General features: G+C 41.1%; 1 protein-coding gene across 1 annotated transcript; it reads right to left on the bottom strand.

The window, feature by feature from the left end:
* Positions 1-2,683: 2,683 nt before the first annotated feature.
* On the bottom strand, positions 2,684-12,556 carry WDR12 (WD repeat domain 12). The gene is made up of 13 exons (XM_040604412.1): positions 12,453-12,556; positions 12,274-12,368; positions 11,031-11,125; positions 10,254-10,360; positions 9,293-9,408; positions 8,729-8,883; positions 7,936-7,981; positions 7,029-7,114; positions 6,691-6,831; positions 6,481-6,586; positions 5,571-5,703; positions 4,707-4,779; positions 2,684-4,004 (listed from the first exon to the last, which is right to left on the bottom strand). The coding sequence occupies exons 1-13, from the start codon at positions 12,491-12,493 to the stop codon at positions 3,927-3,929; spliced, it is 1,272 nt and encodes a 423-aa protein (XP_040460346.1). The 5' UTR covers positions 12,494-12,556; the 3' UTR covers positions 2,684-3,926.
* Between the last annotated feature and the right edge of the window lie 131 nt (positions 12,557-12,687).

Raw genomic sequence — 12,687 nt, 5'->3', positions numbered from 1 at the left:
AAAAGTAGAAATCAAAAGTCAGGTGTGTTGACCTAGTTCACATTAAGTATTTAATCTGATAATTTTCACCTTTCCTACAGCAGGGGAAAAGAGTACATGCTGAAATTTCAGTGAGGTCATGGAACAGATCTGCCCAAATCTGATTTATTTTTTTTTTTAAAAAAAAGAAACATGTTTAGAATCATACAATCCTGGAAATAACTTTGTAGCCTCCTTTAATTCAGTGATGAGAAAAACCATTAATTTCTGAAATTCATTAACTTATATCCACGTTCAAGTAGGAAGTTGATAATTAACAAGATACAGATCAACTTAAGAGTGTGTGTATTTTTCCACTGGGGAATCTGCATATGCCTATCTAGCGCTTTCTGCTGTAGAAATGTCACAGAACATGCAGGAGAAAACCTCATGTCAGGATTTTTCATTGAAGTGTGTTCCTTTTTCTGTGTAAGTCTTTCCTTCCAAACTCTGAAATATTTTTGTTTAAATTATAGAAGTCACTTTAAACACGTGTAGATCTATTCCCTAATGTGTGTGTGCTGAAGTCTGGGGGAGTGTTGAGCTTATACTGGACATTAATCAGCTTGTACCAAAACGCAGTTAAACTTCATGTAAGTTTATTTTCATTTAGGAAAAACCTCACCACCAGGCTATGGGCTTGTAGGTTGACAGGAACGGGAGGCACCACAACACTGGCTGGAGATCTGCATCCTGGCCCCGAACTCATAAAAACTGCAGCCTGAGAAGCCCCTGTCAGCCTGTCCCCTCCTGTCACCTGTGCCCGCAGGGTGTGCGCTGGCTCCGGAGCAGCTCGCACCCAGAGAGGGTCTGGGTCTGGCACCAAACCGTTTGACTGGGGAGCTGGTATTTTGCATCTGGGGGTCTCAAAGAGCAACTGGCTTGTGGGCTGAGGCTGCCCGCAGTGCTGCTGGTGAGCTGACATGCCGTCCCTGGTGGTTATCTGTATGGCTTATGCAGAAGGCGCTTACCCTGCGGGTGGCACCACGGTGAGGGGCATTATCCACACATGCGGGCCTTAAAGTCTTAAACTAACACTTTCAATGTGTGTCTTCAGTGCATGACGTCATTTGAACTGTATTTAGAGGCAGGGCATGTGTGCTACTAAAGCTAACAGTTTATGCCAGCTGTCAATGCAGAATTAAAAGTTGAAATCTAACAATGTACTGCACAACTCTCAAAACCGAACCTACCTCCACCCCATTGATACAAAAAATAAGTTTGCAGTACTCGACTACTGTCTTTATTCCTCTCACTTGTAGTATCACTGATGTTTAAGGAAAGCTAGGAGTTAGTACATAAAATCTTGTTCTGGTTCCATATTATGCTACCAGGGCACTGCAAATATGCAGAAAGGTGGGGGGGTTGTGTGGTTTTTTGTTTTGTTTTGGGGGTTTCTTTTGGGGGGTGTGGTGTGTGGAAGTATTGTGAGTAATGTTGCCATCAGCACCTTGCTTCTGGACTGTGTTTCTGGCTCAGTTCTGAGCGATTTTAAAATCAACTCGTGCTGGCTATTCTAATTTCACATTATTTTAAATGAAGGAGTGTGTTTGGATAAATAAAGATATTCTTACTAAAATGTTTTAAGATTACAGATTATATAAAGAACTATCACTCAGCCAAATCTAAAAAGTATTTTTGTAGGTTCTAGAGTAACTTGTAGATGGTGATACAGATGCATTTCAAAAACGTTGTACTTATGCTGTATCACTTCATGTTAATATGTGCTACTTAGTTGGTTCTTTGTGTGTCCAACGTTCTTCCCAGTAAGAGAACCCAAACTTAAGAGGGTGTGAAAACCCTCCCACTTCTGAACTGTGGTCTACCAAAACCTGCCTTTCTAGTTACTCTCTATATTTACTACAGGTGACAAGTGTAGTAGATCTCATGGATTCAGTGTTTGAAACTGAAGTAATTCATGCCAACTGGGATTTCTTAAGTCTAAATAATAATAATCATAATCTCTCTCCATTAAGCTGACAGTCCAAGTGATGTGACCTTTTTAATAAGTATTTTTTAAAGCTGGGAAAGCAAGAAAACTGTATTACGGTTAACTATCCTGCATTCACAGGTCTTTAGATATATGCATGTAAGAGCACCCACTTACTTTTATCAACTACTTAATTGGCTGGAGGTGCTCCACAGCTATCTGACTGCAAAATACAGCTATGCTCAAGCATAATTTACCTGAAAGAAAAACTGAAGAGAGAATAATAAAATTGGCGTTTCTTATAATACACAAAATAGCTCAAGACTGTAAATTAAATGGTCACTGCGAGTCTTGAAATGAAAAACTTCACTTGGTTAAGACCTCCAAAAGTAAGGTGTACTGGATTAAGGATTAGCTAAAGAGGATATTATTCTTTTCTGTTTTCATACTAAAAAAATATTAGAAAGTTTTTTAAACTTTCATGAATATTAAGCTAATGATTGCTAAATTAAGACTGGCTAGCCACAAATGTGCATGTGAAATTAATCTGCGATAGTAGGGAGGAAGGAATGCTGCATGTTCCAGCACATACTAAATTCCTGCTCAAAAAATGCTTTGTATTTTTGGTAGGTTTACAAAACAAAACATTTATTCACACCATATTTACATGTTCCAGCTTGTGGAGTAAGTAGAAGGCAATGTTTTAAAGGAAAAAAAATAGAATTAGTTGCTATATTCAGGTATATTGCTTTATAAAGGATAAAGCACATACTAAGAACATGCACATGGATTAAGATGATGGCAAGACAACATATTCCTTGTAAGTAGCATTTGTAAATAAAGGTTGGTCTGTTAGTTGCAGTACATTACTTGCAGAGCCAAGGGACTCTGTACTCGTGCTGTTTTCTCCATAGTTTTGCTGTTCTAGTTATTTCCTAAACAGCTTACTCAGAACTTGTCCATATTGTAAACCTGGAGGTCAGAGTTTTCACTCTAAACAAAAATTAACCTTGCAATTTAATCATTTGACTTGATTGTGCTGAACAGGTCTTACATTTATCGAAAGCTAAGACAGCAGTGAGGATATTCAATTTTGGTTTCCACATTGTGAAACTTATGTGCTGGTTTCACGTCTTAATAAACTGCAGTGATAGCTTTTTCTTTTAAATATTGAATTAAAAGCAAGACCACCTGCAGAGAAAAGGAGCTTGTTTGGATAGTCCTTGCCCTATCTCAAACCAAAAGTTATTGCAACTTCTTATATCCATTCTTTCTACAAACAAACTAATTTTTCTTCTGCCTTCTCTGTGTGATCCTCCACTTGTACAGTATCACAGTAATTGTACTGCAACATAACACGTACCGTGATACAAGGCAGGCACCTTCTTCTAAAGTAATTTACAGCCCTAACTTATGAGCAAAACAAAAACGGAGTATTTAATCTGCTAGTAAATCTGTCAAGTTCCTTTCCATCATACCACTTGTGCTGTAAACATACTAAGTCTTTATTCTAGAAAGCAGCCTGGGTTCCTCAATTAAAGGCTTAATCATAAGAACTGCCAACAGCCATACTGAAAGGAGGGCTGAAGTCTGATTTTTAGCTGCAGTGAGGCACTAAACCAATGGCTGTAGACAACAGCTTTATTTTTTTTTTCAAGAGAAAGCAGGTAAGCTCAAAAAATAATTTAGTCCAGTGAGTAACTTTTCTGTATCAGGAACAGTTTACTCCTTATTAAAAGGGCTATACAAAGTCACTTAAAAGATGCTAATTCGAAACTGTCAAAAAGAGAGGAAACTCCCTTTGCTTTGTTTCACACTGATCACATTCCTAACTGCTTGTTGCTATTTTTCTGTGACAAATACTGATACAGGTTACCAATACAAAAAAACAGGAACAACAGCTCTCTACACTAACAGAATGACTGCTGCAAAAAAAAAAAAGATTTTTTTTAATTTATTAAGAAAAGTCTTCTGGCCTTCATGCTCCAACATCAGAGGCTGTAGCTGGGTATCTGTAGCAATACAGTTTGTTGTCTGCACCTCCACTCAACAGCAACTGATGAGAGGAAAAGAAAATTGTGATTAATACCAGAACTAAGCAAAATACCAAAACAAAAGTTGAAGACTACTTCTTTTTATGTCTTAAAAAAAAAAAACCTGCTACTGCGTGACTAAAATCCAGAATCAAAGTGCAGAAGCAACCTTGTGTCTTACCCTCTTCCTCCTCAAAGTAGAAACAAAGTTTTTGCAGGATTACTTCTAAATTTACTGAGAACAGGAGCCACAGAGAATCCTGAACCTCTAACAAAATGTTGTTTTTCCATTTTATACATGTGTGTACCACTACAGTAGCAGAGCAGTTTGCTATAGATGATTATATAGTTTTCCCCTTCTACATGTACTGCCATGCCCCAGCTGTGAGTTCATGCTGCTGCTTTAGTCTCCATGGCAGCAAATGGTGCTTTGGAATATGTATTTTCCCAGTGAGGTGTGCTGTTCTCATGTCTCTCCTTGTTTGGAGTATCAGTGTAACACCCACTTAATACTACAGAGCTTATACTCCTATCCTACTCCTTTGTACAGTAGCGTGGGCACATGCTGGAGCACATATGACAGTAACACCTAGTTATCGATGACAGCACAACTAAAACTTCTTCTATCTTTTAGCATAACAGAAAAAATAGTCCATGACTGCTTTTAGCCCTCTTCCTAAACCACTATGTATATAAATTGAGTAACTTGCTCTTCAGATTCTTACCCCTGCTTCTGTCCAGTCCACGCACAAAACCTTGTCTTCGTGTGCAGCCAAGTCATACAGAGGAGCTTTGCAACTGGGGAAACACACTTATTTATAGTAACACATTTGACGTTAAGTGAGCAATCACAGAACACGCTGGTCCCAGGAAAAAATACTATCATGATGCTATCAAACAGATGTGGTCTAGCAGTTATGAACACTTGTAGAGAGTACAGGTATCTACCATCTGTGACATTTTCACTACTTTCTCCAGAGCTGATCGCATCAGTGTTAACCTCTCCTGCATCCCCAAAGAGAAACACAGCAACATTTTTCACCTGCTGGCAAACTACCTTGAGACTGAAATTTAATCAATCTGCTGATTAGGAACATTTTATTATATAGTTTCTTTCTTCCATGTGTAGATGCTGTGCGTTTTCCAGAAAAGACATTTATGTCTTCTGAATGCAAACCCTTTCATCGCTTGGAAATTTGTAATGAAAGGTATGAAAGAGTATGAAGTGAAACTTCCTGCTGTTAGGGTCATTCCGTAGAGGAACGGTAAGCAGACCACCTGCGGTCACTAATCCTAGTAGCAGTGTTATGGGTGCTGCCTTCTGCATGTCAGCCAATAGTGCTGTTAATGCCAGGTAAGTGCCGTGTTGGAATGCCATATAGCTCTTGCAGATATTAAGTCACAGGTCCTCTGATAGACTACAAGTATTTTTCTCCCTTTTGTTATACACTTTACTCCTAAGACCTGGAGAATTTTCACAAACGCCACAGAAGTTTCCAGTGCCTGAAACTGCTTTTGCTGTTTCATTAGGTTAACTTGACTCTACAAGCTTACATGCTTTTGAACAGCAAAGAACACATTTATTTTACCTCCTTGTGTCCCAGAGTTTCACTATGTTGTCCAGAGAACCAGAGATCAGCTGATGCTCGTGGGTAGGTGACCACTTCACAGATGTCACCCAGCCTGTGTGAGATGTGAGAGACAGGAGAACCAAGGAGCCATCTGAACAGAAGAGAGAGAGGAGGATGGGGGGGGGGCGGGGGGGGAAAGATATCAGTAATGCATACAAAATCCAGTGAGAAAAGCAGTCAGCAACATATTTGTGTTCAAGGCAAGTGTTTCTGCCACCACTAATTCTAACTTCAAAAAAACCAAAGTGAACTTTAAAGAAAGCAAACAAAAATATAAGCCACAGAAGCTGGGGACACACACACACACAAAAAAAAAAACCCCAAAAGCCCAGAACTAAAAATCAATTTTCTTGCCACTAAACTCAGTTTTCAAAGATTTTTGAAACAAAGGATACAATACATGCTTTAACATAAGAAGATAATGCTGTTAAACTCTGGATTAGATTTGCAGAAGCTAAACAAGTAAACATGTCTATGAAAAATCTGGTGGCTCAGTCATGTTATCTGCAATCCTGTCAGGTGGGGCACCACTATGCCATAACAAAGTGACTACTGTTTCACTCTAATGATGGTCTGACCAACTTAAGTGCGAAGGTTAAAAAAAAAAAGTACAGGCCCGCAACTGCAAAGTTAAACATTCATTAGTAAGTTAAAAAAAACCACCAACCCTAAGCTGTGTTACTTTAAATTATTAAAAATTAAAAGAAGCCTTGCACCAGATTATGGAAAATCTTGGTATTTGATAAAAGCCCCCAAATGGCTTCTTTCAAGCAGAGGGACCAGGGAACAGTTTGTGAGGTGTCTCTCAACAGGGAAAAGTTTTGATTTTGGAAAAAATAACCTGGAGAACATTCAAGTTTTAGCTCACCTTTGCTGCGAGGATCCCATAGCCTAATGTGTCTGTCAGTGCTCCCAGATGCGAGGCGTCGACACAGTGGTGAGTAGGAGATGGAATTAAACACTTTGTTTCCTGTCTGTCAGAAAAGAAAATAATAACTCAGACTGGAGCTACTATTTTGCAGAATGTTTTTGAGCTGGACTTTAACTGAAACTACTGATAAAAGTATAATGATCTCACCAAAGTTGATTTGAGATCTCCAGTCTCAGCATCCCAGAGTTTAATAGTGTGGTCCCATGATGCACTGCAAATTTCTTCAGCATCTGACCACAGCACAGAGGAGATGGCTTCTGTGTGGCCAGAGAGGGTTGCAAGGGGAGTCTAGAATTTAGAGTGGAGAGGGGATTAGATTGAAAGAATACATTTTTTTAATGATATTCAACAAATAAGAATACCTGTCTGATCAGCCTGATACATACCACCAGAAGTTTTCCTATAGTCATTTTTAACAAAGGGAAATTATTTTGCGTGGCCACACTTCCAATATAAAATCCTGGACAAGCTGAAGTTCATCTTACCCTTGTTAGTCCCAGCTGTTCAGTTTTCTGCTTCTTCCGTGGTCTGTTAGCTGCTTCTTCCATTTCATCCTCTTCATCTGTAGGTACTGTGACAAAAGACAGTCAGACTTGACCCGGAGGTTTCTGGATTGCATTTCCGTAAAAGTAATTAAGCAAAATGCCGTATTTACAGTACCTAACCCATCTATGATGCATGAATATTTTAACCCTATGCCTCTGACCAGACTAGTATTATATCCATTCTGAGAAAAGGAAAATGAATACAAATTAAGTGATGTTCTCTAGGTCACACAGTTTTAAAGTGAAGTCCCAAATAATTTTTAAGACTATCCTCGTTCACAGAAAATTCGAACAGTAATTCAGGTGTGTGACAAACACAATCTTTTATTTTTTTAGATACAGTACCTATATGTATACTCCTAAACTGACTCATCAGGACTTGGAACAGTGAAAGAAAGCATTCAGCTCAAATGGGATTAGTCTACATTCCTAGAAGAGACCTGATCAACTTGCTGTCCTCCCTATTATCGTGTCAATAACAGAACAGGAAAATAACCCACAAACTTAATTTGTAAGAAGTCTACACTCTAATCTGCACACTTATATAAATCAATTAAAAATAAATGAAAGAAATAAAGTACTGTGCTCTGAATAAAATAAGCATCAGCACACAGTTGACAACCGTATCTGAAATTGTGTTACCAACCAAAACAGTAACTTCATATAAAGATGTATATGGCCTTACAAAGCTTAGGGGAAAAACAAGTTCTAGCTAGCTTTTACTATTACAGACTCAAATTTTCTTAATGAAAAAAACTATTCAGTATCCATTTTTTAGGTTGTTTTAAGTAGAGTTTTTGATTATTTTTTTTGAGAGCCAAGAATCCCAGCTTAACACTTATCTTACCTGCAGACCAGATCTTTAACATCTTATCCCAAGATCCACTGCAGAACTGTATGAACAGAAACATTGTTAATACTGATCCAGACAGACCTTGTAAGCCATACTAAATACACTTCTTGCTTGAAAAGTTAATCAATGGGTTATAACGCATGAAAACTAGTGCTGGGCTCCTCCAAAAAACCAATTTTGACATAGATAAACTATTCTTTTTCCTCCCTTTGCAGAAATATCTACAAAACAGAAATATTTCCTTCAACACCAAAAAGTTTTATTTTAACCTGTCTGATATTGAGTCAAGCTGGGAGCCATGACTCCACCTTTGGTGTGAGTGCTCTTTAAACTGTTGAATTCCTGGATGAAGAAGGACCTTTTCTACGACCTGCTTTTTCTGAGTACCACTCCGGAAAGTTTTTTTCCCCACCAAAACTGCTCTGAAAATTTAGGTCACGTTTTCAAATAGTTCCATTATAATGCAAAATTCATGCGTGTTAGAAGTAAAATTTACTTTAAAATAAACGTTGAACTTCACTCATAGAAGTCAGGAGCAGCATTATAATCTCTTGTGCTATCTAAAGTCACCTTCACTTTCTGTGATACTAGAGGTTAAGCGCATCACTTCAACTAGTGTTGATACAGCACTCCTAATCCTCAGTAACCACCATTTATAACAGGACTGGAAACTTATCAGCATGTCCATCATAGTAACTAGTACCTATGCAGGGACAAAAAGATTATTTTTGAGATACGGGCTGCTAACATCTCAGAAGGCAACAGTTTCTTTCCCGGAGGCACTCACTTTAGTTCTTGTGCTATCAACAGCTACAGAATCTACACTCCCAGCGTGTCCCCTGCAGCAGTGAAGGGCTTTCACTTTGTTTTTCTCCACATTCCATTCCCATAGCAGGACAGTTTGGTCCATAGAAGCACTGAGTAACAGGCATGATAAACTATCTGAGGAAGGGAAAAAGAAAAAAAAAAAAAAAAAGTCATGCTTGCACCCAACTCTGCTTTCCAAAGTCTTTATAGTCTATATATAGTAATTTTAGTCAAGAATATCATAGACGAACTCATACACATCTCCATTTACATCATGTCACCCTGCAAGTATAATTAATGTAACTATACATACCAGTATTTGCTACAAAGACTACAAGGTGGTTAGACAATGTACATGTCAAACTAACCTGACTCATTACTGTTGAAGGCCTGCCTTACACCATGACTTCATTTCTAACACCAATGACAGAGATTAAAAACATTGTAGCATTTAAATAATTAAATATTCACGGTTGAGGAATGCTGACATTTCTCCAATAAATCTATTACTACTTGCCTAATATATACGTATATACACACTAACCTTGCTTCACCCATGCCACATCCTTCACTACTTCTGTATGCCCAGCTATTGTCATGATGCATTTTCCTTCCAAAGACCAGATTCGAGCAGTCTGATCATAGCAGCCAGTTAATATCCTACAGGGTACAGAATTTGAAACATTGTTTTTAAAACCAGCAATGTTTTTATGAAAAAAAGCCTCAACCAGAAACTCGAAAAATATTAGCATAGTAACTGGTTAGCTGAAACAAATTCAAAATATAGCTAATTTGTGTGTTCAAAAAAACCCCTTTTTGTTACAGAGCAAAGCTTCATTAAAACCTACAATTGCAAGGCTAGGAGTACAGACCAAAAAGAAAAGCAGTAAGAGTACTGCATATTCTGGTAGGTGAGACTTAAGATCGCTTATGTCATTTAAAATAAAAAGATAATTTGTTGTTCATGGTACGTTACTAGAGGATCTCTAAGCATTTTCCAACTCTTACCTAATATAGGAACACTTCCTAGTTGATTGGAAAATGAATGTGAAAATACAGCAGAAAAACACAATTATGTTTGTTTTTTTATAAAAGAAAAGCTCTGCAGAAAGGTACACTATCATATTTGTTAATACCAAATGTCACATTTGAAGTCAAGTGTTTAAGCTAAAGAGACATAAGGAAATCTTGCTGTCCTTTAAGATAAATAATAAATAGTGTATTAGCCATTTGTATTAACAGCATCTCTTGTTCAGAGACTCTAGCTGTTTTCTATTTGTGTTAAAAGTCGCTATCAGCATAGAATACAGGTGTAAAACTGAATTGCTTATAAAAGCAAGTAGCTGACTGACTTGACAGGTTAAAAACAAACAAAAAAGAGCAAAGAGGGGAACCCCCCTCCCCAGATTATTAAAGACACAGAATACCACTCCATTTGACACCTCTGTGTCCTCTGCACACAACAGGAATAAGCAAGACAAACCAGAATTGGCTTAATGCAGTACCATTCTTCAGTGGCTTGAACAGAACTGATCCAGTCATCGTGGAAGATGCATTCCTCTGGCTGAGGGGCCATGTATTTCTCCACATACTCTATTTCCACCACTTCTTCCTGAGCTCACAGACAAAATACTTACTTAGTATGGTTTTATTTTTTTAAAATCAGTAACATTTAACTGTAGAGTGGTGCAAATATACAAGTTCATTGGGCAAAGATCTTGTTATCCAAGCTCTTTGCCACAGTAGTGGAATTCAAGTCTTCAGACAGGAGAAAAAAAAAAAAAAGTGTATTCTATTGCTTTCCATACTTTTATCATATTGCTCTTACTAGCAAGCTGGAACAAAAATCGAATCAAGTCACTCTTCCCAGGTTTCTCTTCTGTATTTACCCGTAAAAATCTGGTGTCTAAAATACTTCACAACATTTTCTAGAGGCAATACCAACCTCCCCTATTATTCCCCAATGTAACTAACACAGTAGGAAACAAAAATGTATTAATGATGGACTGAATAAGACAAGAATTTCCCCTCTGACCTGCATACAGACAACAGACTGGATACCAATGCTCCTTGCATTGCTCAGTCCCATACTCTCTAATCACTTTGCAGTTTAGAATGGATTTAAAAATACAGGGCATTCTCTTGGGAAAGTCAGAAAAGAAATAAAAAGCCAGCAAGGAAATCTACCTAGTCAGGATGACAGTGTAATACCTGAATCAGGTTGAACTAAACTGGCTGGCTGTTCTACTGTCCAAGATGTGGTGAAATCAAATATGACTTACCGTGGAGATATTTTCCATTTCAATGTGCGTGCCCAGCGGCATACGCAAGAACTGGCCATTGATAAGGAAGTCAAATTCCACATACTTGTGATCCGCTGAAACAAATTAGGAAAAATGCATGCTCAGGTGTCACTGTTTATTTCATACCATCAAGAACAGCATCACTCTATGGCTGGTTCAGGAGAACAGAGCCAGCAAGAGGTTAGAAAAAAAAAAAAAAAACAAACCCACCCCACCCCCAACAAAACAGTATGTTTCATCTCCCAGTTTTAAGTGGGCAGCCCATGAATTCCATAGGATTATATAAGAGTAAGGGTGATTTGCTGTTGGGGTTCAAAAGGTTGCCTCTTATTGTTAATATATTATTTTCTAAATCCTTTTCTCTGTAGCTACATTGAACCAAACCGCCGTGATGCTTCATCACTGTTCTGTATGGAATTTGCCACTAGTAGCCCACATCTTTGCCATCACCACCTAAAGCCCTGTATTTGAAGCAACAGTAGGGAACTGAGAATTTCTGGTGTGTATTTCTCTCTCTGTACTGGCACAGCTGACAAAGGCCCCACATTTGACATGAGCACTGTGCCACGCACTGGTTTTCTATTCAAGGTCGCTTGCCATTTCACGGGTTCAAAGCGACTTGCAGGAGTCTCAGCAGGTTAAGATGCAATTAAGTCTCATTTCTTACAGAAAAAGGGATTTCTCGAAGACATTGCACAGGTGCCTTCCCCTGATAATCTTTCAGGGCAGGCCCATTTCAGCCTGAGAGCTGAGGGTTGAGCTCTTCTCAAAGGCTTTCAGGAAAAACAAACCTTCGGTGTCATGAGTTCTTTTGCCCGGTTTGGGGAACGCTGCCCTTCCCGCCCGCCGGGGCGGTGCAGTCAGGTGCCGAGCCCCTCGCCCAGCCTCGGGAGCGCGGCTGCTGGGCCTGCCCGCACCGGCACGGCGGCTGCCCGGGCGGAGGGGGCCCCGCTCTGCCCAGCCAGGCCGAGCCAGGGGCGGGGCGCGCCGGGGCCCGCCCCCCCGGGGGACCCCAGCCCCAGCGCACCTTCAAGCTCAACCGAGGCGCTGAGCTGACGCGCCCGGGGCCCGTGGTCAGCGACCACCGGGGTGGGACCCGGCTCCCCAGCGGGGCGGCGCTGCAGGAAGGGCAAGGCGCGGGGCCAGCGCCCGTTCGGGGGGTCCCGTAGCTCCCGCCCGCTCCCCTCCTCTCCTCCTCCTCCTCCTCCTCCACGGCACCTACCGTCGCCGGCCGCCAGCAGCTTGTTGATGAGGTGGCTGAGGTCAGCGGTCTCAGAGGCCGCGGGCACCGAGAAGGGCACATCCTCCACGGCGTACCTGCGGGCACACAGCGCCGTTACCAACCCCGGCGGCGCCCCCGCCCCAGGCGCGCCCCCGCAGCCCGCCCGGGCGCCCCCTCACCTGCGGTTCTCGGTGCGGAACCGCGCCGTGAGCTGCGCCATGCTGCCGCCGGCCACGTGCCGCGATGAGCCGCGCCCGCCCGCCGGGCACCGCCCCCCCGCCGCCGGTCGCGCCCCCGCCCCGGCCCGGCCCGCCCCGCCGCCGCGCCACGCGGCCCGCCGCCGCTGGGACCGCCCCGCCCAGCATGCTGCGCGCGCCCCGGCCCGCCAGCCGCGGCTCGCGCGAGGCCCCGCGC

This window comes from Falco naumanni, chromosome 8, assembly GCF_017639655.2.
Source record: "Falco naumanni isolate bFalNau1 chromosome 8, bFalNau1.pat, whole genome shotgun sequence".
Classification (NCBI taxonomy): Eukaryota; Metazoa; Chordata; class Aves; order Falconiformes; family Falconidae; genus Falco; species Falco naumanni.
This window is presented reverse-complemented; position numbering and strand designations above follow the sequence as displayed.

Excerpts from the sequence above, each read along its gene's own strand:
- WDR12 (XM_040604412.1), bottom strand. The coding sequence starts at position 12,493 with ATGGCGCAGCTCACGGCGCGGTTCCGCACCGAGAACCGCAG. Across the intron at positions 6,832-7,028 it reads AACAGCTGGGACTAACAAGG|ACTCCCCTTGCAACCCTCTC; the intron begins GTAAGATGAACT and ends TCTAAATTCTAG. Across the intron at positions 6,587-6,690 it reads GAGATCTCAAATCAACTTTG|ACAGGAAACAAAGTGTTTAA; the intron begins GTGAGATCATTA and ends CTTTTCTGACAG.